This window comes from Lissotriton vulgaris, chromosome 3_1, assembly GCF_964263255.1.
Source record: "Lissotriton vulgaris chromosome 3_1, aLisVul1.2, whole genome shotgun sequence".
NCBI lineage: Eukaryota > Metazoa > Chordata > Amphibia > Caudata > Salamandridae > Lissotriton > Lissotriton vulgaris.
This window is the reverse complement of record NC_141689.1, coordinates 1,111,198,342-1,111,222,274: the sequence shown is the minus strand read 5'-3', so window position 1 is coordinate 1,111,222,274 and position 23,933 is coordinate 1,111,198,342. Positions and strand designations below refer to the sequence as shown.

At 45.1% G+C, this 23,933-nt stretch overlaps 1 protein-coding gene across 1 annotated transcript in view; it reads left to right on the top strand.

The window, feature by feature from the left end:
- BANK1 (B cell scaffold protein with ankyrin repeats 1) overlaps positions 1-23,933 on the top strand; it is a 2,350,097-nt gene that overhangs the window by 1,902,946 nt on the left and 423,218 nt on the right. The window contains exon 9 of the mRNA XM_086961584.1: positions 6,064-6,387. Coding sequence (XP_086817710.1) covers positions 6,064-6,387 — 324 coding nt within the window. The remainder of the gene's footprint in view (positions 1-6,063; positions 6,388-23,933) is intronic.

The window sequence follows — 23,933 nt, the reverse complement described above, 5'->3', positions numbered from 1 at the left end:
TTTACCACCTCAGTTGTTTTTACAAAAACGTATCTTGCCCTGTTTCGCAGTTTGTGTGCTGATACTTGTAGCCTGCGTTCATAGGAGCAAAATCTAAACTACACAAGCAGCTTGTGTTCTTCTTGTCTATTTGATATTGCATTCTGGTAGCTGCAGTCCTGCATTTGTAAAAATAAAATCAAAATAACAGTGTGCATTGTTTTATTTCATGCATGTACATTGAATATTGCATTCTGGTACTTGGACTCCTGCGTTTGTAAAATGAAAATAACATGTACAGTGTGTTTTATGCTATAATTGACCTAGGATGCATTTTGATACTTGTAGTCCTTCATTTGTAAAATGAACACCAGCAGAACATGTACTTGGCGTGTACTATATAATACAGGTAGGAGGAATATTGCATTCTGGTACTTGTACTCCTGCATATATAAAATGAAAATCAAAGCAACATGTACAGTTTGTATTTTTGTAGCTTATCTGTGCTTGATAGATTTCACTCTGGTACTTACAGAACCAGAATGAAACTCCATATGACATGAATTTTTCATATCATACCTTCTCATGGGATATTGCTTTATGGAACTTGAATTCCTGCGTTTATAAAATGAAAATCAAAACTGCATGTACCGTGCGCATTGTTGTTTATGGGACTTCTGCAAGGAAGAGTGATATCTGGTACTTGCAGTCCTGTATTTATTTTTATATTGGTGTTCTGTTATGGTATTTTAAAGCGAAGCATTTATAATGAGAATTCAAACCACAGATGGTGCTTGTATTGTGTCCTCCCACTTCTGTGTGTGGAAAGCTGTTTTCCTTCGTATGTTTAGCAAGGACCGAGTAACTGGCCATGATTGACATGTATGTAGTCTGTGCAGATTAGGTGCTGGGTGTTATGTGCATCTCAGTGGTTTAACATACTAGGCACCCTGCATGCTACGTGCCCCACGAAGAAGAGGAGGTGGCAATTGGTTTGTGCGCAAACACTGCCAGGCCAGCAAACCTTGTGATCGAAGATGCTTGGAGTGGGTGCTGCCAGAGGTGTACCCACATGTTAAGGGGTGCTCACACATGCAAGGGCAGTCTGATGTGTATACCACCATGGGATGCCGGCTGGTTCAGGGGCACACCGCTGCTGGAAGGGGATTGGAAAGAAAGTTGGTTGCACAAGGAAAAGCCACTTGGTAACTAGCATCATGTCAGCAGTACCCTGTAGACCCAAGTATGTGGGCACACATACAGAGACTAGGTGTAATGAGTGGTAGCTAATGAGGAGACCCAAGCACTGTGTCAAAAACATTTATTATCTTCATTTTTCTCACCACTGGTTGATGAAATTGTGATTCGCTTTGAAAAACAGACTGTAAAATCACTCCTGACTGGCGTGTGATGCTTTCACCCCATCGTGACCTTTTAGCCTCAGCACTTTGCATACAAATTTAGACCCAGGCCCATAACTGGAAAAACAAAACTACATGTCCCAGAATGCAAGGTAATGTCTGGGCAACAAGAGTAGCACCTATTGTCATAGAATTTGGTCTTCTGGCAGCACTTCACCCCTGCAGCGACCCCAAGCACCCAGCCCATGAGAGACCATGGCACAAAGATGACGTCTTTAATTATTCTCTGGCTCAAGGGCATTGTGATCGAATCATCCATTATACCTATGAACTGGCTCAGTCGTACATGGATGAATTGATCAATTATTGGAATTGCCTTATTAGTTGCAGACATGGTGATGTCATCAGTGCGGTTTAGGAGAGACAATGTGTTGAAAAATGCTTTGTTTTGGCCTTTCTGCCGCCCCAACTTTTCTTAGGGGGACAACCCCCCCCCCTAAACTCCCCTTAGTAGTGGTTGCTCACTGCGCTTGCTCGCTACACACTATGTGGGGGCTGGTCTCACTTTTACTTTGTTCTCTATGATTAACTACTTATCTATTTTTGGTGCTCTCTGAAAGAATATCTATGGGTACATATGACTGAGTGGGTAACCTGGTGCTCTTTAAGGTCATCATCTACTATTTACTGTGCTTTGAAAATTGATACAATTAAATATGTAATGAAAAATGTGCTGTAAAATTCACCATTTTGGTCTGTCTTTTTACAAAATTTTCATGGGGGGAGAGCCCATACAAACCCCGCTAGTACCGGTCGGGGTGGCTCGCTGCGCTTGCTCGTTACGTGCCGGACGGGGGCTGGTCTGGCAAAATTGACCAGGGCTGCTCTCAGCTCCCAGTCCAGCACCGTGTGACACAGATTTGTTACAGAGTGAAAATGTATGTAATGGACAAAATGTAAGAAAGAAAGATGGGCTTTAAAGATACAGAGTGAGAGAAAACATAAATTATGTGAGAGAGTAGGGAACAAGAGTATGCATCACAAAGAATTATGTAAGATTAGGACTTGACTGATAGAAAGTGAATTTGGGGAATGTGTGTGAGAGAGAACTGCGAAAGCAGATGGCGTAAGAAAGTGTGCATGTGGAGGGTGTGAAACAGGAGACTACAAGAGACAGAGAAAAATGTTAGACTAGAATGTAAGATGGCGGTGTGAAGAGAATAGGTGCCAAAGGAAATGCTGACAATATGAGAGATGATGTTTGGAGGAGAGTGGGGAAGAGAGTAAAGAGCAAGTGAGTTGAACTGGAGGAAAGCAAAGCAGAGAAAAGGTGAGAGTGAGAGGGCAGGATACCAAACAAAAAAAAAGTTTTACATTTCCCCTACAAAACCTCAAATGAAATTCAATCAATACTGTGAAACCTCATTACAGAGCATGTCCCCATTTAATGCAGATTTAATGTGACAACATTATTGACTCTGGTTCAAGCCTGATTATTCTAAGAAATTCAGAATTTACCCATATTGTACTTTGTCCCAAATACAACCCAGACAGCCATGTTTACACACATAGTACATTAGTCAATTGGGTTCCTGATGGGATACAAATGTTATGTCAAGCATACATTGCATGAACACCTGTTCATAAGAAAAAGCAATACGTTTTCAGGGAAAGTGATAATCTGCAGAATACACAGGATTTTGAAGCACAAGTGTTGACACAGAAACAGTATAGGGCCTGAGGAATAATACCCCCTCCACCTATCAATAGGTTGTAGTGTTACGCAGACTAAAAAAGGTGGTAATATGGGACAAATGTTTAGAGAAAAATAACATTTCTGGATTAACAAATTGGGGCCTGCTCACCTGGTGGAGGATTGCCTGCCATATTTAGAGATCCCAACAATGATTTCAGTTCATCCATCATAGCAGTATATCCATTGAAGGCATAACTGAATGCTGAATGAGAGCCATATTTTTTCAGAAAGGGAGTTCATTTCAGTAAAACAAAAAATCTGTGGTATTGACATGCATTGATTTTTCTGATGTGACAGTGTATGTTTTCCACGTACGTCCAGGGCCACTGTAGCTTGCAGGATGGTCCCATGCAGAGAAATCCAGAGATAGCTGCCTAGAATTGAATAGGATATGGTGCCCTCTCTAACTTGGTGGCCCACCGTTAGGCTGCATGATGCTACGTGGTTATTACAGAAGTTAAAAGGAAATAGCCTGATAAAGTCTTAAGGTTTAGGTAAAATGACAAAGAACTAAGGGCTTGATGTACAAAGCCATTTTGCAGTCAAGAAGCCTGCAAATCACAAAGTTTGTGACTGCAAAATGGCTAATTGTTAATACTAAACCCATCTTTCAATTCAGCACCATGTTACCAAATTTCAAAATGGGTTTAGAAACCCATAATGAATTGGAAGGGACGTGTTTAGTGCATCCCTTCTAAATAACGAATCATTAAGGGATGTACCAAACTTTTCCCATAATATGGTCACAAAATATTGAAAGGCTACTGACTCCCGAGATGGGGAGGTAACACATTGGCCAAAGGGAAAGGCTCCCCTTGAAATTGCATCCTCTTTTTGACTGTATAAAAAAAGTTTGTTGGTGGAGGACCACTCATAGCATCAACAGATTCCCTTGACGCAAGACTGAGAACAGGTGTACATAAACAATACTCACAGTATCACAAGTACAATATCATACAACAAGAACACTGAACATTTAAAAATTCATTTTATTTTGAATATGCTATAAAAAAGACAATTATAGGGCTGACTAATCTAGATCCCTAGTCTGAAAACATCAAATAAAACAATACAGACAATTGCGACCTGCACAATTGAAAAAAGGGACAGAACAGGTACAACATGAAATTGTTGAGTGCAAAATGTATATTCGGGCTCCGTTGTGGTTCCACCGATATTGTGTTACTATAATATCAGCACATCAACTTAGATGTTGGAGACTTGAATTATACCAGTAGTAGAGTCGACGTGTTTCGGTGGGTTCTCGTTATATTAACCACCTTTGTCAAGACATGCAATTATCTGTCACACTCAGGGGGTGTATCAAATCGCCCCTAAATTCCAGATATGTTTCACTTCTCAGGATTCGAAGTTGGCACTTGATCGAGACGGAAGCTAAAGCGAGGGACTTGGTTACTTAATGTCTCCTGCTATCTGTCCTGTTATGGTATATGCAAGATATAACTATCCCTCTTCACGTAAATATTCGGACATATGTTGGAAACAATTAAAAGAAATGTTTCTGTTGTTCCAGGCCACAAATAACTTCAGCGGTATCTATGTAGGGGCTGGTCCTCGCAGTTGTCGAGGATAACTTGTTGGTCAATGCCAAAAACTGCTCGTTGGCCTCCAAGGTGACTACCTGACAGGTTTTTGGTAGTGTCCGGTACAAGAGGGGGTCCGCGGATGAAGCATTACATCCTTCGGGTGTGTGAGGTCATCAGAGGACAGTGGGCCATATGTAGGTAGCTTAATACCGGTCGGTAACGGCCGAAATCGGTAAATTTCCCGTTACCGACCGGTATTTAGCTTTTTCTAATGTAGGTGGCTGGATTTAAGGATTCGGTAATTTACCGATTCGGTAATTTAAGGAATCTCTAAATTACCAAATCCTTAAAATACGGAATCGGTAAATTACTGAATCGTTAAATCCTATGTAGGGAGCACTCAAGTGAGTGCATTTTTGATTTAAGGATTCGTTATTTACCACCAACTGCAAGTTGGTGGTAAATATCAAATACCTTTGAAAAAGCAATGTTGTGCTTTTTTAAAGGTGCCATGTGACAGATGTGCGCCACATGTGCACACATGCACGATTCAGGGGTGCAACAGGGTGTCAATGTGACACCCTGCCACCCTTGAATATGCTCCCCCTATTACCGATTCAGTATTTACAGAATCGGTAATAGTGAATGGCTTCCCCTTCATTTCTATGGGCCACCAGGCCCATAGGAATGAACGGGAAGGTATTCCTTATTACCGATTCGGTAAATACCGAATCGGTAATAACTAATATTACCGAATCGGTAAGAATTACAGATTTTTTACCTACATACTATTTACCGATTCTTAAATACCGAATCGGTAAAATTTGGTATTTAGGAATTGGTAAATAGAAATTACCTACATATGGCCCTAAGAGTGGTCTTCCATTTACTTGAGTGGGTCCCTAACCTAGGAATCCTTTTCACTCTTCTTTTTTCTCTTTTTTTAAGGTCACGGGGGACTGTTTGCACCTGGCCATAGGAACAGTGTGCTCTGGTGGTTTGCATATATTTATAAGGCCATGAAAAACTACATAACATGGTTTTACGTGGCCTTATAAATATGCCAATGGCACATTGCACCACTGGAATGTCAAAAAAGTGAGGTCTCAGCGGGGCATTAGGGCCGGTAGGACCTCACAAATGAGGCCCTTAGTTGTGTGAAATATGATAATGACGCTACTGGGTTAATGGTTTAGGAAGCAAGCAGGCACACGCCTGAATAGCTCAACGCATGACAATGCAAACTGAAATTAGGCTTCCAGATTTTAGCAACTATTATAAGCATTGTTGAAGTTTAGTCCCTCATTGTCATGTATTAAAGGTACTAGAGGACAGGACTTGTCATTTTTGTGAAATTATACATGTTAAAGTCTTCAAGGGGTGTTTGGTGCATAATTAATATCATCTTTAACTTTAACAGATCAGCATAGCACAATGGCCTCACATGGGGAGTGGCAAGAAGAGCTTGTGGGACAAGGAAAGGAGGATGAACCAGACGATGAGGAGGGGGGAGAAGACGAAGCAGAAGATGAAGCAGAAGATGAAGCAGAAGACGAAGCAGAAGCGAGCAGCGAAAACTACAGAGACAACTTTGACTATGCAGAAAACCTATATGATGAGATAGAAGGAGCCGAGGGCACCATGAAAGGATCAAACTCTTTCCCCTATGACAAGCAACCGATGCAGGCTCCTCTTCCTGCCGCAGGTCCATTGATGGTGGAAGATGTCTACATCTTTTCACAAGGTATATTTATTACTATTATTATTATTAAGATTTTAAAATTATATTTATGATTTTAAAAATCACAGTAGTTACAGCAATATTGACAGTGCGACATGTAGCATTTGTACAATCAGATGCTATGACATGAGTTGTTAACGCTAATATATAAAGGTTCAGGCATATCGATATAGTTACGCAATATAACTGCGGATGTGTCTCCACTACCAAGAATTTTAGGGTTAAGTACTGAGCTTGGTTATATATCAGCAGCACAACACAGTGCAAAAACATTACGGGCCAGATGTACAAACCTTTTTTACAGTCGCAAACACTCCAATTCAATGTTGCCAAATGCAAAAAAAGAATTTCCTATATACCAGTCCCATTTTAAGGTAGGTCAAGTTTTAGAGACTCCTAAAATGGGATTGCAACTGGATACTGATTCGGTATTTGGAAAGGGTGTGTTGTGGGCATCCCTTCCCAATACCGAATCAGTATCTAATGTATCAATGGTTTGTGACCGTAACTCCAGCTGCAACCACTGGAAAATAAATGACTCTAAAATTGGAGTGGTAACTGATTTGCAAAGCCCGTTTGTTTGTTCCTCTTTGTTTACGGGGAGAAGCAGAAATGAAAATTTTCAGCTAAACTTTAAAAAGAAAGATGATTTTTTAAAAGCTGCCCAGTTTTCTTTAAAATAAACGGGCTGCATAGAAAATAATCTTTATTTAAAATCAAGTCACAGTGACAGTGGTGGCTCCTCCGCTAAGGCTGAGGAGCGTTGCCCTACCACTCCTTGAGCAGCGCAAAATAAAAATAAAATGATAATAACAAGAAGTTATTATCATTTTATTTTTCTTTGCTCCAGCCAGGTCGGGCAGGGCTGGCCCGCCACAGGGGGAGCAGGAGTGGTTTCCGCTCACTCCCTACATGTGCATGAAGGCTTGACTGGCCCTCTAGTGCCAGCCAAACAATCATGTGCACTTGGCATGTTCTCCACTGGGCTGTGTTGCATGGCAAGTTTATGTATTTTTTTTCAGCCCACCACATCCGTGCAGAGGGACCCGCCACTGCACAGTGATGATAGTCCACTGACCTTTCCAGACCACCATCACTTTGATTTTGCCAACTCAGAGTGAGTCGATTTTGCAAAATACCTCATGAATATTAATTATGTTGGTCGGACTGTGACCCAATCTGATTAGGAATTTTGTGAATGGGCCTATAAGTACATAGGTCAGTTAAACGATGTAACCAGTGGGATTGTACATCTGGCCATAAATCCATTTTCCTGTCCCTTCGACTTTTTCAGCAAGTAAATCTGAGGGTGTGCCAGATGACTTGGGGTCAGGAGCTATGAGGGAGAAGGTGTCGACTGAATCATTACAATACACTATTTTTTCAAATGCATTCCTTCACTGTTGGAATTGAGCCTCATCATATAGCACAGCCACCATCTATTTCGCCATCAAGTGCCACATTGCAACACACCAATAAGTAATCTGTGATCATTGAAAGGGTGATACAGGTTGTCTCCCAGTAACTCGCGGGCATAGCGAAGTTCTATGAGTAAAGTCAGCTACTGAACAACAACAGTGTAAACATTTGGGGTCAACCGCCAGACCATAGGAGATGATTTTTGCGAGAGTGTAAAATAGCCTGAGTACAATTATAGTGTAGCAATCAATGGGAAGAGTACTTTACTTCCGCAATACAGAGGGTTGTCTCCCTGACAAATCTAGAGTTGTTCACCAGCCCTGCAGTTAAGGAGAGTAAAAACTTGCAATTCAACTGCCCATTGTAAATTGGTCAGCCGATTGGCCAAACCTGCGAAGGCCCCTACTCTGTAGGAGGAGTTTTGCAGCAACAGAGAAGTCTCTGTGGCTGACATGAAAAAGGTCTGCCTGTCTGTAAATCAGGACCTTCAGTTTGGTGAAGAAGACACTCCGTCTCTGTTAGGATGGATTACCCTCTCTGCCAAAATCGAAACCAGCCCACGTGTCTGCTGTTTAATGAGACCATTTTTGTTTGCACGCAGGAGAACTGCCAATGCTTATCCATCAGTGGGGTCCTGAACTTGGCATCTGCTGGGAGGCATTTCCATTGCCTTACCTTCAGCACCCCTCTGTAGATACGGATGACAAGATGTTGAGGACTAGAGGTACAGAGCAGCTGCATGAGGAGAGAGTAACTCTGTGGTTCTAGGAGATGTGTTGGGTAGGAAGCCTGTGGCATGTTGTGTTGACAAAAATAATAAAAAACATCAAGTGCTTTTGTTTCCCCAGGAGCCTTAAACTAGGATATTGATTTGAAATACACATTTCCCATCATGCAGTGCACCAGTCTTGTCCTTTGAAATTTCATATAGGTATTTTTACGTAAGTCATGTATCATGAGCAAATCACTTGGGTATAGAATAGGGACAATGCACGCCTTAGATAAACAATGTCAAGCCCAATTCATAGTGGTTACTGCATAAACACATTTTCTATGCTTGGGAAGTTTGTTTGCTTGGACTGCATTTAAAGGGCGGAGATTTGCTGTCTCCCTTTTTGTTTTCAAAATGTGGTTGCATTGTAGCTTTATGGTACCAGAAGTGAGCAAACTACACCTTTGTGGTTCAAATTTGTTTATTGGTATTTTATTTACCTACATGCAGAGGCCGGTGAGGCAGGATGAGTTGCGGGGAGAATGAAGGGAGAAAGGATGGAAAGGTGACAGACCAACGTGGATGGGGAGAAATTGGGAGTAGGAAGAGGGGTGATGAGTCCTGTGGTCTTAATAAGGAATATGTAGCTCTGCAGAGAATACTCCAGTAAACAAGGGTAACTGTTCAGGAGGCCTGGGTACAATCCAAGATGCCTATGTGGCAGAGTGGGCTTTTGTTAGGCGGAGCACCCGGAGATAGTGGGGGTAGGTGAGTTCTAGATACTATTGAGCCAAGAAGCGAAGACATGGTCCCCACATTTTATCACAGTGTGGCATCGCTCGTTCCACAGAGGCTGTGGGTTTCTCCATTGCCACTGTATCCTATGGCCTGTGCAGCCAATCTGAGTGGGCTGGCGTGGTGTCATTGCCCCATTTAGAAGCAATAACTTGTCTGGCCACAGTGAGAACCATTGTATCGCTCTCCCTGTGTCTGAGCAAAAGGGGTAGGTCAGCAGGTTCTGGAGGCCGAGCAACGTATAGCTAGGAAAGAAGGGATGTCAGTCTCAAATATCTCTGCAACGTCTGTAAGTACCACTTCCCAGTATTTCTGTAGTTTGGGGAATCTCCAGAGCAGACGGGTAAGGGTGCAGACTGGCCACAATTATGCCAACGAGTACCTGGGGGAGATGGATTTCCATTTTGAAAGTCTTACAGTGTGTGATAATGGGCATTTTTCAGAATTGATTCTTTCCCCACAGTGTTGAGAGAAGAGGTGCAGGCTATGTGAAATATGTTGGTCCATTCCTTGGGCGTGAATGTACAGTCCATTTCCTTTTTCCAGGGCCCTGGACTCAGGATTTGCTAGGGGTTTAGGGGGTGTGCAGAGATCGGAGAAAAGTCATTTGTTATAAAACTTAATATTCAGCCATTTTTCAAATTTGGTCATCGGTCTGGAGACATGGGGCAAGTTGAAGGCTGATTCACCCAATGCCTGACAGCTCTGTATTGCAAGCATTCAGCGCTAGGGAGGCAATAGTCAGATTTTTTCCCCGAAGTTTTATATAGCCAAACTTGATCCAAAATTATAAGGTTTACAGTCGCTTTACATGAGCACCAGTTGTGTTACATAAGGACACATTCATTTCGAGGTCTCGCCTGGCGTGGCTGAGCACATACGCAGCTCGCTCGGCGAGATTTTATGTTTTTTTCAGTAGCTTTCAGTAACAGGCTTTAAGCCCAGCCCCTCTTTTCCATTGGCCGGCGTCACGGTTTATGCTAAACGGTGGCCAGCCATTGGAAAAGCGGTTTGTGTGACGTAGACTTTTCTCTTTTTGAGACGGCCCACTTGGACGGGCTCACCTAATTTCCTTCTGTAGTAAAAGGTTTCTTATCTTTATGGGGCCATGTTTAAACACATGGCCCCATAAAGATAAGAAACCTTTTACTTCAGAAGGAAAGCAGGCGAGCCCGTCCAAGTGGGTCGTCTCAAAAAGGGAAAAGTCTACGTTCTGGGGCGCCGTGCACAGAACCCCTGCCCACGTGCCTGTGAGAGATTAGGGTCAAATCTCGGAGCAGCTATAGCACAAACCGGCCATTGCTTGAGGTTCAAATGTTTCTCCCCGTCGTAACTGGACATCTGGGCTTACTTTGGGGCCAGGAATGAGTTGAATTGTCAGGTAGGATGGGCTGACTCTCGTCGATCCGTGCGTGGCAGCCGTGCTGCCGCTTCACCCACAGCAAGTCACGCTGTTGAAAGGTGGTTTCTCTGTTCACTCTTTTTTGAGCTGAGAAAGGTGTAACACTTCCTGTTGCTGAAGGTTTGATTCTGGCTGTGTGTCTGATCTTAGCACTGCACCAGAACACCTCTGCTGGGTTTCAGTGTGTCTTATACCTATTCTTTCTGCACACAAGTTCAACTCCATTGAAGCCGCATGGCGTTCTTTGCTGTTTCCTGAGGAATGGTCTGTATCACTTTCCCATCCTCAGGATACTCAGTTAAAAGCGTCCAACTCCGTCTCTTATCATGTTCTTCATCCGTCTGTCCTTCCCCCTCTGTCCCCCTCCTCTTCCTCCTTCAGGCTTTCCACAGAGGGTGCGAGATCACGGAAAGCGAGACAAGTTAAGTAGGAACACCAGAAAATTATATTGTGTAGAGTCGCGCTCTATTTGCCGCGAGCTGCATGATGACGCAGCACGCAGCGGCCATCTTAGATGGCAGTAGCGAAGAATGTCGGAGAGCACCGGACGCCCCGGGGCTCTCCTGCTGTAAATGAATAAAGCACCCCTGTAAACTTCACTACAGTCTCCCGCTAATTCTTTAAGGGGTAATAGCTTCATTACAGTGGCGACGAGGCTGGGACCTGACACAAAAAGTAAAATATACACGGAAGGTGCCCAGTGAAAAACAGAAGTAGGACCCACCGAACACAGGGAGTCACCACGTGGAGCAGCAGGGAAGGAAACCACAGGAACAGCAGTAGAGCGTGGCGGAGGAACAGAACCGAGACGTGCAGGCAACCTGGGAGAACAGAAGAGTACCAGGTACAAAGGGCAGAGCGCAGCAGTAGTGGGGAGCCAAGAGCTAATCCCACAGGAACACCCATCTGTATAAGCACAAGGAGGAGACAGAAACACCAAACCGAAGGCCACTGCTGGTGCTAGTACCCTGGACACACTTAGGGCCCTGGCAGAGTCAGAGAGATGAGGAGAAGGTGGCGCTATGGGGCCCCAACCGACCCAGACTCACGGAGAGAGTGCAAGTGCGCCAGGCAGCCCGAGAGGACAAGAAACAGAGCCAGAAAGACGCGCCAAGATGAGCGCATAGGCGTCTTTGTTCACAACACCGATCCCGTTCTTACCCAAACCGGGAGTGCCCCTAATGAAGTGGGAGGACTGGAGAGAATACTTCATGAATTACATAGAAGCCCTAAAAGACGAAAAAGGGGAAGCCTTCCCCAGTAAGAGGATGAGGAGAATACTGCTGCACAACTTAGGCCCAGAAGGGATTAGGGTCTTCCAGAATCGTGTGCCCACCCCCAGGCAAGCTGCAGACGACGACGTGTTAGGACATGCAATAGAGGACCTGAACAACCACTATCGGCCAGCAGTGTGCACGTCCATAGATAGATACAATTTCCAACAGAGAAAACAGGAGGTGGGCAAATCGATAGACGACTATGTAGCCGCGCTGAGGAAACTAGCGATCACGTGCAAATTTGGAGTCTTGCATGACGAGTTTATAAAGGACCAAATAGTCATGCACACAACAAACAAGACTGTCCAAGACAAACTATGGGTGAACGGAGATGCCACGCTCAAGGAAGTTGCCATGGTGAAAAAAGCAGAACTGTCCAAAAGGTGCGCTGATGCAGCAAAAAGAGAAACCGCCCGAGGCCCATGGTTAATAAGGTCGATGATGCAGAACTAACAGAAAGAAACAAAGTCACGGCCACAGAAGGGAATGCGCCAAACAGGTGGACAGGAAAGCCGACACAGCAGAGAAGGCAGAACAGAGAAAGTGCAAACATGTGCTACTGGTGTGGAAGCCAGTCCCATGCGGCACACGACAAACGCTGTCCGGCGTTCCGGGCGAAATGCATCTTCTGCGGGATAGTAGGACACTACGAAAAAGTATGTTGCCGCAAGATGAGAAGGCCCGCGGTTAAATATGTGGCGCATGAACCGGAGGAGGAAGAGGTTAGAGAACCGGACGAAGAAGACAACGTACTGTGTGTGGTGGAACAAGTACTAGGTATTGACTGCAGACGCTCCCGGAAACCACAATGTGACATGATGATTAGAGGGATACCGATTAAAATGGTAGCGGACTCAGGCTCCCCGTACACCATTGTCCAAAGGACTGTATGGAGCGAGAATATCAGACCTAGTCTAGGACCGCGACTGGAACCTCTGGACGTAAGGCCAGTCACGTACACAGGGGAACCCATTCCGATGGTTGGGTACAGAGTCTTAAACTTTGAGTTTAAAGGCCAAAGCGCTGAGTGCAAGTTGTATGTGGCGGAGAAGGGCCCGTCGGTCCTTGGGTGGATGGATCAAGGTGACCTGGGTATACAGTCGAACCCAGGAGGAGACACGCAGGTGCTAATGACCGGCACAGAGAGCCTACCGGACTTCGAGAGGATGAAAAGTGAACTCCCAGCGTGTTTGGTGGGAAGGTAGGCAAACTGGTGAAATTTACGCATTGGATAGACCTCAAGGAGAACACCACGCCGCTATCCCTCAAAGCGAGGAACATACCCATAGTGGTCAGGGAAGCAGTACAACAGGAGTTGTACAGACTGGAAGAGAATGGAATCATTGAACCAATAAATTGCTCAGAGTGGCTGGCGCCCCTGGTGGTGGCCATGAAAACTAATGGCAAGGTCCGTCTCTGTGTGGATTTGCGCTAGTTGAACAAGTGCATCATTGTGGAAAAATTCCCGCTGCCACGAATAGAAGAGATGATGGCAAAGACAAAAGGAGTAAAGTGATTCTCCACTATTGATCTCACCTCAGCCTATCATCAGATAGCACTGCATCCCCCGCAAGCCGGAAGCTTACATCGTTTATAACACCCTTCGGATGCTATCAGTTCCGCTGCATGCCCTTCGGTCTAGCGTCAGCAGCTGTATTCCAAAAACTGATGCACAGATTGTTTAAAGACATAGAGGGAGTGCAGTACTTCAAAGACGACATATTGGTGATGGGCAAAGATCAAAAGGATAACGACAATAAGCTGGACAAGGTACTCCGAGTTCTGGAAGGCAATGGCCTTAAGGCTGAATCGGAGAAGTGCGGGTTCGGAATGACGTCCCTCACCTATCTGGGACATGAGATCGGAGAGCAAGGCATCATGCCTAAACGAGCCAATGTTAAGGCGATTTGTGAAGCTCCAGCACCTAAAAACAAAGAAGAGGTGAGATACTTCTTGGGGATGGCTGAATATTACAGAAAATTCGTGCAATACTTTGCCACAAAGACGCACCACCTGAGGCAGCTCATAAGGGACAAGACAGTGTTTGCATGGACAGAAGAGACACAAAAGGACTTTGATACAATAAAAGACGACATCAGCCAGGCCGTACCCCTTCAAGGATACAACCCCCAGGGGCGGTCGGTGATGACGACCGATGCCAGTGAAAAAGGACTGGGAGCAGTCCTTATGCAGGAAAGGAAAGATGGAGAAATGGTGACGCTCCTCTTCGCATCCAGGTCCCTATCTCCTACTGAACAGAAATTCGGTGTAATAGAAAAGGAGATGCTGACAGCAGTGTGGGCCATGGGGAAGTTCCGCCAATTCCTGTGGGGCACGAGGTTCAAGCTCAAGACTTACCACAAACCCCTGGTTAGAGTACTCACATCAAGTGGTCATGCCAGCGCAACTCCTCGCATCGCCAAAATGATGTTGAAACTGTTAGGCTACAGGTACGACGTGGAATACATCCCAGGGGCAAGAAACAAGGTAGCCGACTACCTAAGTAGAGCCTCAGCGATGGAGGAAGCCCCCATCAGTGCAGACAAGAGTGAAGTCCTGGTAGCTTTCACGGAGAATCCAGAGAGCGTGATAAGTGGCCAGGAATGGACAAAGGCGTATGGAGAAGATCAGGACATAGGAGAAGTCAAAGAATGTTTACTACGGGGATGGCCGGAAAAGAAGCATCTAAGAGCTGCAATCAGGAAACTTTATGAGGTGCGAGAGGAGCTATCCATAGGAGATAAGGGGATATTCTTGTATAGAGGGGACAAAGTAGTTCCCCCGATGACATTGATTCCTCACCTATTAGCTGTGCTACACGAGGGGCACCTGGGTATCGTGAAAACGAAGATGAGAACGAAATAAATGTACTGGTGGCCTGGAATGGACATCCAAGTGGAGTGCGACCAGTGCCAAAGAGCAGACAAGACTCTAACGCCCCTAAGACCCGCTTTAGGAAAGTTTGCCAACCCCACGAATCTCTAGGAGGAAGTGTTGATAGACATTTTAGGGCCTATATTGGACACCCTGGGTATGCCAAAATACTTGTGTGTCCTCATCGATAGGTACTTGTAGTGGCCCGAGGTGCACATACAGGAGGAGATGGACACATAAACGGTTCTCCAGTTCCTTACAGCAACATTTCTCATGGAAGGTATCCCAAGATCTATCTTGAGCGACAATGGGCCACAATTCACCTTGGAAAAGTGGTACAAGTACATGGAGCGGAATGGGATCAAGACAAAACACACCTCCATATACCATCCGGCCGGCAACGGTCTAGTGGAGCGGTTCAATAGGGTAATGATGGGATCTGTACAAGCGGCCATCACAATGGGCAAGGACTGGGAAAAAGAAGTGCAGAGTATGCTGTGGGCCTATCGCATTACACCCACGAACACCAGGTAGAGCCCCTTCCAGATCTTGAGAGGACGTGACCCCTTCTCCAAGGACAACCTAGCGTGGAAGGAAAAGACAGTCACTAGTAAATGGGCCCCGGCAGTGGTGCAGCATAACTTGGAGAAGGCCGAAAGGATATACACCGAACATTTCAACAGGAGAAGGAATGTAAAAGATGTGGCCCTTGAGAGAGGGGAATGGGTCAGAGTCAAACTGGCCATGCTATGGAAGAAAGGGGACAGTAAATACAGCCAACCCTTACAGGTAAAGGAGGTGTACGACAGAGCAGCTTTGCTCAGCGATGACAATGTCTGGACCCAAGACCGCATTTCATTTTACAATGGACCAATGAAGAAAGAGAGAGGGCACCACAAGACCAAGTCACACCCGTGGGTGAGGAGACACAGCATGAAAGAGAAACGGATCCTGGGGCAGGAGTGAGTAGTTCGGTGTTCGAAAATGGAGACAACCCCATGACAAGAGAACATCCGGAAGAGGTTGGGGAGACTCCGAAGGGAGAAAGTCATCGGGCAAGTGAGGACAAGGTGGCGAACCCCGCAGAGAGCAGCCCCAGGAATACATTCACCACTCCGGTAAGACGCACACGGACAGGCAGAGCTATGGTGAAGCCTGACAGATTCCGAGACTCTGAACTGGGAGATAATTTTCCGAGTTAAGAGAATGCATAGTTTTCATGTAAATGTAAAAGGAGGGAGATATGTAGAGTCGCTCTCTAGTTGCCGCGAGCTGCGTGATGACACAGCACGCCGCGGCCATCTTAGATGGCAGTAGCGAGGAATGTCGGAGAGCACCGGACGCCCCGGCGCTCTCCTACTGTAAATGAATAAAGCACTCCTGTAAACTTCACTACAGTCTCCCGCAAATTCTTTAAGGGGTAATAGCTTCATTACATATTGTAACTTACAATATAATTTGCTTGTGTTCTTACGTGTGTGTGTTTTGCTCAGCCGTTTTTTGTTGTAGTGCACTTTTGCCACGCAGTTGTGAAATCATGACTAATTTTCTGCATCTTGGGGGAGGCATGTTCTTAAAACCCGCGAACAGCAGCAGCGGGGCGATGACGGGCTTGCGGCCGTCAGGCGAAGTTGAGGGTTTATTTAGACTAGTCTGGCTGGCAGCGGTTGGTTAACCCCTTGGGCATCGTAGCCTCGCCTGCCTTTTACCCTCAGACTGTAAAGCTGCATTTCAAGGCGACACATGCCTCCTTCTGATGTCATTTTGTCGGCAAACTGCGAAAAAGGACGACCGTGCGTGTTCTGATTTAACCAGCGTGATTTCTGGCTGGTGCCAGGCCTTTTTGATAAGGGCGTGTTTATTCTCGGTTTGATTAACGTAAGCATGTAAAGTTGTTGTGCCCACTCCACACTGTCTTTCAGACCTGTGTCTTGACGTAGGACAGCATCTGTGTGGATATAATAAAGGCGCGTATGTCTGTGACAGACTGGAACCAGCTGTTTCGTGTTCCAGTTGCATTACCCATGCTGATGCTGAAGGGAAGCGCAGCTGTGCGTTACATTTACGTCTAGGGCAGGCTGCGTAATGTTACATGCAGATCTTTCTGACTGGTGAGAGTGGGGCATGTTGGGGCATGTTGGAATGGCTCGTAGAGGGGAGTGAGTGTCTTTAGAGGTGAAGTGGCAGAGGGGAAGCGCGAGTGGGTGATTTACAGTGCAGACCCATTGGAAGCCCCGTCATAGCACCCTCTGGTGGCGAGGTCTTAGACTCCTGTGCTGCATTTGTTGCAATAGCCACAGTTCACTTTTATTCATCTCAGGGCAGCCCAGGGCTTCAAGTGGGGTGGGTTCTGATGGGTCTCAGACCCGGATGTAATTAAAAACTCGGATTGAAATGTGTCCCTATATTGGGCCCTGTATTCATGTCCTTAACTTTCTAGGCAAACGCACTGATCGATTGATTGTAAACAACGGTAAAGTAACCCATGTCAGCAATACAACCCTTGTTTATACTTCATGTGGTTATGTGTAATTGTAAAGCACACTGTCATCCGGGTGGGTATCCTGGCGCTGCTGCCGGTACAAAACTAGTTTTACTGTAGATTCCCGTGAGATTTCTGGGGTGTTCCTTTGGAAAGGGGGCGGAGGCAGGATTTATTCTATCCTTAGGTGAATGTCTTTCTTAAAATGGAGCTGTGGTGATCTAGCTCGATGGAATGTGGGGATGCCTGAAGTATTGCCCTCCGTGGCTGCTAGTAGGGCTGCAGCGAATTATTTGTGTGATTGGTGAATTCTTGGAGGGGTGGGTGAAAAGTTAGATTTGGGGTGCTAATATCGGGGAGGGCTGTTGAGAGTGTTTCAGGGGTGAGGAGGCATCTGTTTAAGGGGGCAGCATAGAATGTTGGAATCATTGTGGGGTGCTGATTATAGGGGCATTCGCCAGTGAGGAGCAGACGGCTGTGGTGCCATGGTAGGCAGCAGCCATCCCATGTGGGACTGTAATAACATCTCTCGTACTGTGGTAACAAGTGCGATGTCATAGTACCAGTGCATTGGCAGCTCTAGATGGGTTAAGCCAGTGGCAAAGACCAGATCTCTAGTACTTGGAGTAACAATCCTGCATTGCCAGTGATGCCTCATGTCATCCCACTCCTTCGATTCCCAGTGCTTCGATTTTGCAACCCTGAAGCGCAGGACTGTAACAACCACAACTACGCCCATGCATGAAGAGCAAACGGAACAGCCCCGACTGTGAAATGTGGGCTCTCCCCTCCAACGAAACCGTTCCACCCGGCACTCTTCGCATCTTGAAATGCTGACACAAGTACCCCTCCCCCGCCGTCAAACTTGAAAAACTTGCTATCAAGCCTTGACTCAACTCACCGCAACAACAAACAAGCATCGAAAATGCAATAGGTCTCGCCTTTTATTAAGTTAAAGCCATTTGCTTTGCTAATGGTATTGTATAGCAAAGCAGATGGCTTTATGTCTGGGCTTATAGGGGGAGCCTCAACAGAGGCAGAATACACATCTGACTCTACTGCTATATACTCAGTATTGCTAGGGGGAGAGGCACTTAATGTTTTTTTGGAGTATACAGACCCTAGGTATTTCAAGAGAACTAAATTTAAGACCCTGATCGCAGCAAATAAAATATGGGCAGCATTTAGGAAGAAGTGTGGACTTGGGAGATACAATGCGTATACACAACTGTATGGGAATATTTCACTTCCTACAGCAATTTTTGCAGACTCGGTCTTCTCAGACTGGGGACGGCGCGGTATTGTGAAAATCAGGGACCTTATGGGAATACCTGGTTTTTACCAGTTCTCCGATATCCAGCAGTTGTATGGTGTTGACACGAAAAGTTTTTACAAATATTTGCAAATCAGGAGTTTTTTGGGGTCTAAAAAGGGGGGCCCTGCTGGGTTTGGGGAAAATCCAGTCATGGAATGCATTGCAATCAAAGGGAGCTGCACGATCAAATGAATTTATTCTGAACTAATAGCAATTAGAGAGGACGATTTAGGAAAACAGGAAAACAAGTGGGCGGAGAGATTGGGTGTTGGGCAGGTGTCAAGACCTCCGTCACCATTGTCAGTTGATTTAGAAAGCGAAACAAGAAGAATCGACATTTTAAAATCAAGTCCAAATATCCGCAGTGGCGGAGGAATCATCGAGTTACATCGTTGTTTGTTAAACGATGTTTGTCTGAAATGAGCAGTCTGACATTGAACAATGGCCGTCAAAGATTGACGCGGCTCAAGACAAAAAGCTGGTCTTGTCTTTTTGGCCGCGCTGACAGTGGCCATAACAAAGCGCACGTTCAACTAACGAACTGCGCACTTCAACTGTCTAGCTCCATTGTTCGCCACGATTTTCCTGTCGGCTCAAGTCTTGCTGAGAATTCCTGTTCAAATGTTTGCCGGTGAAGAAATAATCGCATGCGCAACGTGGGACAATTAAAGACAAGGTATCCCGGTGTAGAGACTGTTTAGCGGCTGCTAGACACACCGGGTTTTGAATTTTTTGTTTGACATTTGGATGCTCTTTGCACTTCACGTTCAGAGGAAAATTATTATTCCCTTCAGAACTCGATAGTGACTGAACTATCTAGAGTTTGTTCTAGTTTCCTTTAGTTTACTCATAGTTAGGTATTCCTAGAGTCCAGGAGTACAGAGGATTTTCCGGTCCTAACAGTTGAATATATTCCTGCCAGCGCCTGTCAGTAAAAGGTAACAAGAGATACAAAGTAGTCAGTAGAGGTCATAAATCTGTTGTATAGTGTGTTAATGATATTGTGTTATGCAGGTTCAGGCGGATTAACATAACAAAAGCAACTACTGCGAGAAAGAAGCCTCGGCCCAGGTTCTAGGGGAAAGAGTTTCTTAATTAAGATTCAGTGTAAATAAAGAGTAGTGGAATTGTGGTTACATGCTCTGTTTGCCTACAGGTGTCAGCAATTACGCCAGCAAGAACCCAAGGTGATGACGACGGTAGTCTACTGAAGGCTATCGTCAGCAGTCAACTACGGGCTGTCTCTCTCTTTTTCATCCACTTCCCCTTTCCCCCCTGCTTCAGGGGTTACCTTGAGATATTTTTCGGGTGACCTTTGGGGCGGAGGGGCGTTGGGACCTACGTCGACTCCTGTGGTTCCTGGCCTTCGTGACAGATTGAAGTGCCCTTAACCACCTGAGTTAACATGGGAGAGGGTATAGACCTTAAATCCTTAGCGGGAATCTCAGATGGGTTACAGAACCAACTCACGCAGACAGCAGAGGAAAATAGGGTCCTTAGAGAACAGGTTAAAAAATCCCAGCAACAAACACATCATTTACAGCAAAAAATTGAACAAATTCTCGCAGGGACAACTCCTTTGCAGACTCATGATCCAACACATAGTTCAGCGACAAAGGTAGCAACCCAGGTAGTGCATTCTGTAGCTCCCATCATTCCCTTAGCTAACCCAGAAAGATTCAGCGGGGATCCTCACAAGGCCCAGATTTTTATCACCCAGTGCGCTTTACATTTTTTGTGCAGGCCAGTGGTCTTTAAGGAGGACCAAGCCAAAGTCGCCTTCATGCTGTCCTATTTGAGCGGTGATGCTGCCGCCTGGTCCATGCCATTAGTCTCCCGTAACGATGCCGCATTATATGATTTTGAACTTTGAAAAAAAGAGTTCCTAAGGATATTTGACCAAAGAACCGCCAACCAAGCCACTGATAACAAATTATTGGACCTGAAACAAGGGAACCGAGAGTTAGTGGCCTTTATTGCTCAATTTAACAAGCTAATTGTGGAGACTGATTGGCCTGATAATAAACGCTCGGCAATATTTTATCGGGGGCTTAAGGATGAATTAAAGGATGCATTAGCGCAAATTCCTAAGCGGCCACAGGATATCTCTGAGTTGATAGATTTGGTTCTGCAAATTGAACATCGGCAGTGTGAGAGGCAGTAGGAGAAGAAGAAGGAATACAGACCGTTTATACCACGTCTCGATCGAATCAAGTCCGAAGGGAGTAAGTCTGAAGTCAGTACCGGGGACGAAACCATGCAAATTGGTTCTATTAGAGGCCCACTTTCTAAAGAAGAGAAAGAGAAGAGGAGAACCAACCATTTGTGTCTGTATTGTGGTGGTTCAGGACACTTTGTAAGGGAATGTCCTAAAAAGGCAAAAATGAATCAAGGGTTAAAAGACAAATCCCATCAGTAAATGGAGTTGCCCTGGTGGGATGTTCTGAAGAGTCAACTCAAGGACAACAACAGTTGGTCAACATGCTACAGTCGGCAGCCCCACATTTGACTGTTTCCTTCTCTGTAAAATTCGGTATGTAAGAAATCAAGGAAGTCTCCGTCATGATTGACTCCGGTGCTACTGGCAATTTTTGCGACATGAAGTACGCTCAAGAGATCGGAGTCAAGGCCATTCGGAAGAAGCACATGGAGGTGGTGAAGGCTGTCAATTGCACAAATTTAACTTCAGGCCCAATAGTCGAGGAAACTGAAACTTTAGAATTGGAAGGATTACAGGGACATCGAGAATTTATCAGATTTAATTTGATCGACGCACCACAATTCCAATTGATTCTGGGATTGCTGTGGTTGACGGAGCATAATCCTGTCATTGACTGGTAAAGAAGAACAGTTAAAATGACCTCAGAATATTGTCAAAAAAATTGCTATTCCAGATTAAACCGAAGTCTGTTGGATCTCCAGCTACTGAATTAGCTCAGGTTCCAGTGAACATTTGCATTGTTGACACACAAGAAATTCCTAAGGAGTATCAAGATCTTGCAAGTGTGTTTGACAAGAAGAATGCAGAAAAGCTTCCGCCCCACAGGGAGTACGACTGCAAGATTGAGATGGAGGCTGGGGCCGTTTTACCATGTAGTCGCATATATGCATTAACAGAGGTCGAGAACACTTACCTAAAGGAATATTTGGATGAATACTCCAAAATTGGATTTATACGGCCATTTCAGTCACCAGTGTCGTCGCCTCTGTTTTTTCAACCCAAAAAAGATGGAACCTTGCGCACATGCATCGACTACAGAGCCTTAAACCAGGTTACTGTCAAGAACTGATACCCTTTACCACTTATCTCTCAATTGTTGGATCAGGTAAAAGGGGCCAAAATTTATATGAAGCTAGACTTACGAGGGGCCTATCACTTGGCAAGAGTTGCTGAGGGAGACAAGTAGAAAACGGCCTTCCGGACAAAATACGGATTATTTGAATATCAGGTCATGCCATACGGGTTGAGCAACGCTCCCGCAGCATTCCAGAATTTTGTCAACGATGTCCTCCGGGAATTTCTGGATCGCATAGCCGTGGTGTAATTCGATGACATTCTGATATACTCAGATTGTCTAGAAGATCATGTCAAGCATGTGAGGGCCATTCTGCAGAGATTGCTTGAAAACCACCTTTTTGTTAAGCTTGAGAAGTTTCTTGGGTTCGTTCTGTCTGCCGATGGAGTTTTGATGGATAATTCAAAGGTTCAAGCAAAAAGTCGTCCCCAAAAAGCGTGAAAGAAATACAGAGCTTTATTGGCTTCGCCAATTTCTATCGGAGATATATTCCTAATTTTTCCACCAAGGTTGCGCCAAATACTCAGCTGCTAAAGAAAGGAAGGAAGTTTGATTGGTCCCCGGAAGCAGAGTTGTCCTTTCAAACTTTGAAAAAGGCCTTCATCACCGCGCCAATTCTAATGCACCCAGACCCGGATCAGCCTTTCTTTGTGGAAACTGATGCGTCGGATTTTGCAACTGGTGGGGTGCTATCCCAGCGCCAGGATACCTGCAAGGTGACAGCTGCGCTATACAAGTGTTTTAAATAAATAAATAAATAAATAAGCAAACTGGCCAACTTCACCCACTCGCTTACCGGTCCAGGAAGCTGTCGGACCCGAATACAACTATTCCATTGCCGACAAAGAGCTGTTAGCGGTCAAGGAAGCATTTCAAGACTGGCGACATTATCTCTTAGGGACGAAACATACAGTGACAGTGTCAACGGATCATCGCAACTGGCAATATTTGAAATCTGCAAAAACCCTTACCCCACGGCAATTGAGGTGGTCGCTGTACTTTTCAGAGTTCGATTTTGTGATAACTTACAAACCTGGCGCAAAAAGTGGCAAGGCCGATGCTCTGTCGCGAATGAATTCATTTGATGAAGTTCGAGTTACGGCGCCAGAGCCAATCATGCCATTGGATAAAATTATAGGAACCATCCATATGGAAGAATTTGCAAAGGAAATACAAGAAACTTGTTCTTCAGATGAGTTAAAAGCGTGGACTGGTTCAGAAGATAAAAAGACTCTTTTCAATGGTCTGCCTTACTATGAGGGGAAGCTGTACTTGCCAACCAAAGAAATGCAAGATAAGGCAATGAAAGGCTGTCATGGCAACCGGTCGGCAGGTCATAAGGGAGTGAAGAAAACTACCGTTTTGATCAAGCAGCATTTCTGGTGGCCTGGCAGCTCACATAGGGCAGTATGTATCGACGTGCGAATTATGCATTAAGGGGAAACCTAGCCGTCAAGCTCCTCAAGGATTGCTACAACCCTTGCCAAATGCCCCTTACCCCTGGCACACAGTATCCTTAGATTTAATTGTCGACGTGCCATCTAGTCAGAGTAACACGGTGATCTTGGTGCTGATGCACTCGTTTACAAAAACGGGCCATTTTATTCCTTTCAAATCAGTACCCACAGCCATGCAGCTAGTACAAGCATTCAACCAACACATAATTCGGATTCATGGGATTCCTCAAGTAATCATATCTGATCGGGGTACCCAATTTATGTCAAGATTTTGGAAAACATTCATGCACAATTTAGGTGTCGATTCACGATATTCAACCAGTTATCATCCTGAGACCGATGGTCAAAGAGAGAGGCTAAACCAAGAATTGGAGCAATACCTGTGCCTCTATTTATTGGAACAGAATGGGAACTGGTCTGACTTATTGTAGACCGCGGAGTTTGCGTATAACAACGCAGTGCATAATTCCGCGGGATACACCCCTTTCAATTTGAATTCAGGCCATCATCCAAAAATGAT